Source organism: Sminthopsis crassicaudata, chromosome 2 (genome assembly GCF_048593235.1).
Source record: "Sminthopsis crassicaudata isolate SCR6 chromosome 2, ASM4859323v1, whole genome shotgun sequence".
Classification (NCBI taxonomy): Eukaryota; Metazoa; Chordata; class Mammalia; order Dasyuromorphia; family Dasyuridae; genus Sminthopsis; species Sminthopsis crassicaudata.
Window position 1 is genome coordinate 74,919,027 of NC_133618.1, and position 7,996 is coordinate 74,927,022.

At 34.4% G+C, this 7,996-nt stretch overlaps 1 protein-coding gene across 1 annotated transcript; it reads right to left on the minus strand.

The window, feature by feature from the left end:
• Window positions 1-762: 762 nt before the first annotated feature.
• LOC141554568 (olfactory receptor 1N1-like) lies at window positions 763-1,710 on the minus strand. Its single transcript, XM_074286579.1, has one exon. The coding sequence runs from the start codon at window positions 1,708-1,710 to the stop codon at window positions 763-765; it is 948 nt and encodes a 315-aa protein (XP_074142680.1).
• Window positions 1,711-7,996: the final 6,286 nt, after the last annotated feature.

Genomic DNA, 7,996 nt, shown 5'->3' on the forward strand with positions numbered 1-7,996 from the left:
TTTCTCTAGAGGTAGACAGCATTTTTCATCATGAAACTATCAGAAATGTCATCTCTTCCTCCTTTTCTTCCTCCTCCTCTTTCTCCTTCTTGCTATTTTTCTTCTTCTTCTCTTTCTTTTCTTTCTTCTTTTTCTCTCTCTCTGTGTCTTTATCTCTCTCCATCCTTCCCTATCCCCAATCTGGCCAAACTTAGGAACACAGAGATGGGAATTGTCAACCAGAACAGAATTAGAAAAATAAAACATCATTTCATTTTAATCTTTCCATATTTGTGGTAATTTATTTCTTCATTTCTTATACCACAATAGTAACTAGCCCATCATATTTTTGTATCACAATTAATTCAGTCATTCTCTGATAGTTTTTCTATAAGATTCCAATATTTCTCTATGAGAAAAGTAAGAATAATGAAATAAGTGCATACTCTCACATCAATGTAATAAAAATGAACAATTATGTCTGTTTGATATATGATGGGGAATGAAATAAGCAGAATAAAACAACTGATAAAATAACAACTTTACCAAAATAGCAACAACTTTGAAAGTGATGAGTGGGGCAGTCTACTAGATATCTGTCTGCAGACTTTTACCCATTTGAAAATGTCCTTCCAAAAAAAAAAAAAGAAAGAAAGAAAGAAAGAAAGAAAGAAAGAAAGAAAGAAAGAAAGAAAGAAAGAAAGAAAGAAAGAAAGAAAGAAACAGGAAAGCTAGGTGGAGAGGAAAAGATTAAGAAGAGGCTCAACATAGGAGACCAAAAAGTTAATGTTTCTCAGAGGCAAATATTTTTCCTCTAAGGAGACGCCCTAGGGCCACTTTCATGTCTTGGTTTCTCAGGCTATAAATGAAAGGATTAAGCATTGGAGTTACCACTGTGTATACCACAGAGGCCACCATATCTTTGATGGGGTAAATAGATGGAGGACTGAAATACACATTGAAAAGTGTACCATAAAAAACACAGACCACAGAAAGATGAGAGCCACAAGTGGAGAAAGCCTTTCTCCTGCCACCCCCTGAGGATGGCATCCTGAGAATGGCAGAGACAATACAGATATAAGAGACCAGAGTGCACAGGAAGGGAACTGCCATAACTGGACCACCAACAAAAAAGACAATTAATTCATTTAAACGAGTGGGAGAGCAGGAAATTTTCAACAGGGGACTGATGTCACAAAAAAAGTGGGATATTTCCCCCACCACACAGAAGGACAGTTTTGCCATAAGCAAAGTGTGTAACAGACCATGGAGATTAGTGATCACCCAACACACACTCACCAGAAGGACACAGAACTGGGGTCTCATGGCTGTGGTATAATGCAGTGGGTGACAAATGGCCATGTAGCGATCATATGCCATCACAGTTAGCAGGAAATTGTCCATATCTCCAAATGACAGAAAGAAATAGAGTTGGGTCAGGCATCCTGTATAGGAAATGGTGTGACTCTGAGTATAGAGATTATGGAGCATCTTCAAGACAATACTGGAGGACAGACCAATGTCAGCAAAGGAGAGACTTGCCAGGAAGAAATACATGGGAGTGTGGAGGCGAGCTTCAGAGATGATGGCAAGGAAGATGAGCACATTCCCTGCCATGGTGACCAAGTACATACACAGAAATAATCCAAAGAAGAGGGGTTGGTGTTCTGGCTGCTGGGAGAGCCCCCGGAGAAGAAACTCAGAGACACTGGTCTGATTTCCATGTCCCATATCATCAACATATTAAGAGAGTCAGAAAACAAAAGACCTAAATAAACAAAGGAATATTTCATAAATGTATTACAGAGTGGTATAGAAAGAATTGAAATAAAACCCATGATAATTATGTTCTACAAGAAATCCATTGGTCTTCATGACTTCTATTCTATCTCCTCTCCTCTGGGAGTTTACCCAGTTGACCATTTCTCTCCCCTTTTCTCCAAATCTCTCAGTAAATACTATTTCTCAACTACCAATAAATATACTCAGAACTCCCTTATCCTTAAAAATTCTTTTTTCACCCCCATTCCCCCAGATAGTTCCATATATCTTCTCTCTATATGTTAACAAACTAAAAAGAATATACTGAACTGACTACCTGTACTCCTATCAACCTCTAATCCCTTAAATAAAGTATCTAGACTCCACTGGGAAAAAAATAGTACAGAGGTTTGCATGAATCAATATTGATTCTTTCTCAAAAGACAGAAAAGAAAATACTTTAGCATAATACTTTTGTATTTTATAAAGAAAAGGTCCAGGGATGTCCCATTTGATCAATTTTGAGAAAGTACCATTGCTGTGGAACAGAAAAATAACTGTGAAAAGCAGAGAAGGACTGACATCCCCCCTTCAAAGATAGCACAGTGGGTAGAATGGTGAGCTTCTCCCTCCTTGTCTCCACAAGAGAGTAAGCAATCTGACACAGGTAAAACGTGTGCAATTCTTCTAAACATATATCTATACTCATCGTGCTGAGCAAGAAAAATCAGATCAAAACAGAAAAACATGGGAAAAAAAACAAGCCATTAACAACAATTAAAAAAGAAAAAGTGAAAACAGTATTCTAGGCACTAACATTTTCAAAGTCTATTTGTATGGATGGCATGCCTCTGATGGATCAAAATCCCAACTCTGAAAGATCTGGATTCCACCCCTACTTCTGACATACTACCTGTCTGACCCTGGGAAATCACTTAATCTTCAAGTGGACTAAACAGCTCTCTTAAGAACATGTTTCAGCATGATTGTAAATCTGCTTTGATCAAAGGAGTCTCTTCACTGGAATATCCCCTATCTAGTTAAATATCAAGTTGGGACAAAAAAAAAGAATTATATAACAAAAATACAGTCAGAACATTAGATTATTTTTTCTTATTATCCTCTACCTCCAGGTATTTTTGCTTGATTTTTAGACTCACTAGAATTTGAGTTCAAATCCAATCTCAAGCACTTATCAGCTACTTGATCCTATTTAACCTTGGTCTGCTTTATCGACTATAAAATAAAAATTATTTGTCTCCTGTACTTCCAATGCTTGTTGTGAGGAGGAATAAGATATTATTTGTAAAATTCTGAGCACATTGTCTAGCACATAGCAAGTATCCAATAAATTATTTTTTTCTTTTATTTCCCTTATTTATTCTCTGCCATTTTCCTTCCTTCTTCCTTCCTAGAGCTATTTCTGATGAGGGGAAGCTGCAATGGCTATCAAATGCATTTTAATAAGCTAGAAAACCTTAAAACATAAGAATTGAAGGAAATGTTTATAAACTATCACATGCAATTAGGATGCAGTCTACAGTATCTTTGGAACTTTTTCTTGGCAAGTTTCTTAGGGAACTGTTAGGTTAAGCAATTTGTTCAGTATAGTATATACTGTATACTAGTATATACTATACTATACTATAGTATAGTATACTAGCATAGCTAGTATGTGTCATAGGCAAGATTTGTACCTTTTATTTACCATATAAGACCAACCAATTATTTGCTATGTTCTATATTCATTTCTTAGTTAAAAATTAATAATATTTATATTAAATTAGAATCCAACTTCATCCTGCATGTGCGTGTGCATGTGTGTTTGTGTGTGTGTGTGTGTGCGTGTGTGCTTGAATGATTGCAGACGAAGCATCATAGTATTTAAGACCGAAGATTTGTCTTAGACTTAAGAGAACTAGAGTATAAGCCCTGCCTCTGACACATACTGGGAATGGGAACTGGGTACCTCTCTTAATCATATAGTCTTCCAGGTAACACTCTAAGAATACAGATGGCAGAGTACTAGCCCATCTGCATTACTAGGAAGAGTTTTCTTACCTAGAGCTCCCTATATAAATACAAAATCAAGTCTGGACTAAAATTTAAAAGTCTTTACCTTAGTACAAACCACTCACCTGGACTCTTGCCTCTCCTCACAGGTCTTACTCTTTCCACTATCTATTCTTCTAGAGTTAACTCATGCTAATCCCCACAGTGTATTTGATTTGGGAGACAGATGATACAGGGTTTTAGATTTCTGGACTTAGAGTCAGAGAAGACTTCAGTTCAAATCTTGTCTGAGTCTCTTATTATCTATAACATTGGTCAAGTCATTTGACCTTTATCTGTTTCAATTAACTCATTTTTAAAATGAGTAATTTATAATAACACTCACATTCCAGATTTGTGAGAATAATATCTCATTGTTGGTTCTTTACTTTCAATATACCTTTGTTCAGGTTCTTTCTTATACCTGAAACTCCCTCACTTCTACCTTCCATTTGAATTTCTACTGCATCTCTGAATCTCATTAAAAATATTTTTTCAGTGAGAATGCCTTGAACTTCACAAAGAACCTTGATTATACCCTAGCTATGTACTATTTTTTTCTTTTTTGAATTTCATAGTATTTTATTTTCCAAATACATGTAAAGATAGTTTTCTACATTTATCTTTTCAAAACCTTGTGTTCCAGATTTTTTTCCCCTCCCTCCTTCTCTGTCTCTTCAAGATAATAAGCAATCTGATATAGGTAAAACATGCACAATTCTAAACATATATTAATACTCACCATGCTGAGCAAGAAAAATCAGACAAAAAATAAAAAATTAAAAAAAAAGAAAAATCAGGACAAAAGGGAAAAACAAGAAAAAGAAAAAAACAAGCAAACAACAATAAAAAAAGTGAAAACTATTCTATGCATTAAAATTTTCAAAGTCTATTTGTGTAACAGAGGCAGTATGAATGCTGTCTGATGGATCAAAATCGCAACTCTGAAAGATCTGGATTCTATCCCTACGTCTGATCCTGGGAAATCATTTAATTTTCAAGTGGCCATAAACAACATTCTAATAGCACAAGTTTCAGCACAGTTGTAAATTTGCTTTGGTCAAGGGAGTTTCTTCACTGGAACATCCCCTATCTAGTTAAATCTCAGGTTGAGACAAAAAAGAATTGTATAACAAAGATACAGACAGAACATTAGATTATTTTTCTTTGTCACCCTTTACCTCTAGGTAGTTTTTGCTTGATTTAAAAGATTAAGGAAGTGTTACTGAATGTATGATCTTTTCTGCCACCATTTCTCTGCTTCAGATGATAGTAATTCAAAAATTAATTGGAAGGAACAGGGAACATCAATCAGAAGATTGTGTTGTACAGGCTGTAGATCTCTGGACTCAGTAAGTGACTTGGAAAGAAAAACCTCAATCTTGGCATTGAGAAGCATTAGTGTGGGGACTATGGAGCCCAACACTGGCTAGAGTGAATTGAGATAGGTAACTAGGTCCTAAGTGTACACTCTACCCCCTCCCCATTCCTACCTGCCTAGTATCCCCTGCAGATTAGAGCTTTTACCTTCTTAACTGGCACTTAACTGGACTGGGAAAATAATCCCCAAAGATTTGTTAGGAAAGAAAAATAATTTTCTGACCATCTATATCCTCTTCAGATCTTTTTCTCCTGGGGCAGAAGAGAGAGTCCCTAGGATGAGCTTTCACATAGTTTGTGCTATGGACCCCTCAGAAAAGCTAATCTTCTATTAGCTTAAGGTACTCTTCCTCTGAAACATGGAGTAGGGGACAAGAGAAGGTAGTATTCTTAAAGCTGGACCCTCTTGGCTCTGAATAGAAACTGTTTCCTTAACAGAATCCCTACCTCCATTAAAGTTCTGGTACTAGGGAATTCTAGTTTTTTGCTCCACATTGTCTATCCTACATCCTTTTTCACCACACTCTATACCTGAAACTTAAAACTACAAGATTTAAAAAAAAAACAGTTTACAAATCAACAAATTAAACATTTGTTAAGGACTTGCTAAAATCCATATCAAAAAATCTAAAAATGAATACATTATTTTGCTTGTTTACAATGCCCAAACTCTTCCTGATATCTTTCTAATGAATTCTAGCTACAATCTATTCAGTACCTATATTGCTGATTTTTTTATTATCATTTTGAAATTTTTTTAATTTTTTTTACATTACAAATATTTATAGGTTTCTTTCACTTCTTAATAAGCCTCTTGTAACAAAAAACAGTTAATAAAACTGATAATATAGTGCCATTTTTGAAAGAATATGGAATATTTCACATCCCACTCCTTTCAATTGCTTATTCAAAATTTAATAGAAATCTATTTTCTCTCCTCCATCATTGGAAAAAAAGACAAAATAAAACAAATTTCTTATAGCATCTATCTACAAGTAAGCAAAACAAATAATCTCAGTGTCCATGTACAAAAATGCATATGTCTCAATCTAGATCCTAAATTCATCATCTCTCTATAAGGGTATCATTTTCTGAAATCAAAATGGCCTCTCAGATTACAAGGGTTAAGTGATAAAAAAAATTCATTTCATTTGAGTCTTTACACATATTTTGTAATGCATTTCTTTATTTCTTATACTACAATAGTAATTCATTATACTTTGGTATCATAATTGATTCAGCCATTCTCTAATAAATGATTTTTTCCTTTAACTTTACAATTTTTTGCCATGAGAAATGTAAGGATGAAGCAAATGGATGCTATTACATTAATATAATGAAAATGAACAAATATGAGGGTTTGATAAATTGTTGGAGAATGAAATAAGTGGAATCAAAGAACAATTTATAAAATAACAACTCTACAAAACAAGAGCAACAACTTTGAAAGTAGTAAGAACCATCATCAGTACAATCACTAGTCTAGGTACAGTAATTCTACAGTTATCTGACTTTTGTTCATTCTTTTGAGATAAATGGGAAATGTATCATATTGAAGAAATCACATTGAATGACATGAAGAAGAGACGTTTTATAAAGATGAGAGGAGAATCATCAGGATGTTCAAAAATCAAAAGGCTATCATTTGAGCAAGGGATTGCACATGTTCTTTGTGCAAAGGAAGCTGGAGCTAGAGTTTTCAAAGAAATCTATTTAGGTTTGATATAAAGTTGAAGTTGGGCATGTTATAGAGAGGATTCATTTAGGCTACAGGGTTTCAAATTTCCTTTCCAACAATTGAAGTCTGTGGTCAGTGAAGAATACTATTTCCTAGTCTGTTTTATTCAGATGAAGAATTCTTCCTAATGTCATACCATCTGCATGTTAGATCATTGTGACATCTATGGCAATTCAAACTATTGTTTCATATGTAGAATAATAGTATAATACTAAGAATGGAACCTTGTGGTACTCTATTACAGATCTATTTGCAGACCTTCATATCTTGGTTCTCAGGCTATGGATGAAAGAAAGAGTTGAATATTGGAGTTTACAATGTATATACTACAGAGGCCACAATATCTTTGATGGGGTAATTAGATGGAGGACTAAAATATACACTGAAAAGCATACTATAAAAGGTACAGACCAAAGAAAAGTGAGAGCCACAAGTGGAGAAGGCCTTTCTCCTGCCATCCCTAAAGATGGCATCCTGAGGATGGCAAAGACAATATAGATATGTGAGACCAGAGTGCATAGAAAAGGAACTGCCATAACTGGACCACCACCAACCAACAAACAAACAAACAAACAATTCAGTTAGATGACTGGGAGAGCAGGAAACTTTCAATAGGGGACTGATATCACAAAAATAATAACTGCAAGTTCATAAAGTCTAAGTTTCATCAAAATATTATCTATATAGAATTCCAATAAATTGAAGCAGAAGACAAAATAAGATCCAAATTTGAAAATATAATGTCATTTACCTGATTATCTTTTTACATAAAAGTAAAGTTCACATTTTAATTCAATTTAATTTACACAGTTTAATTCAGTATAAACAAGAATTTATTAAATGTCTACTATCTGAAATTCCAAGAAAGTAAAAAACTTGAGGGAAAATAGGAAGAAAATGATGATCAATTTCATAGCACACTCATATATTGACCACAGAAACAGAGATTTTGCTGATGAGAGACATTCCCATAAAATTTCAACTAACTAGTCTTTGGAAGGGGCCTTTTATATGATTGTGTTTAAGAATGAATATCATTAATTTGATGGAGGTTGGGGAGAGAAGAAGCATCAACTTTCTTCAAAT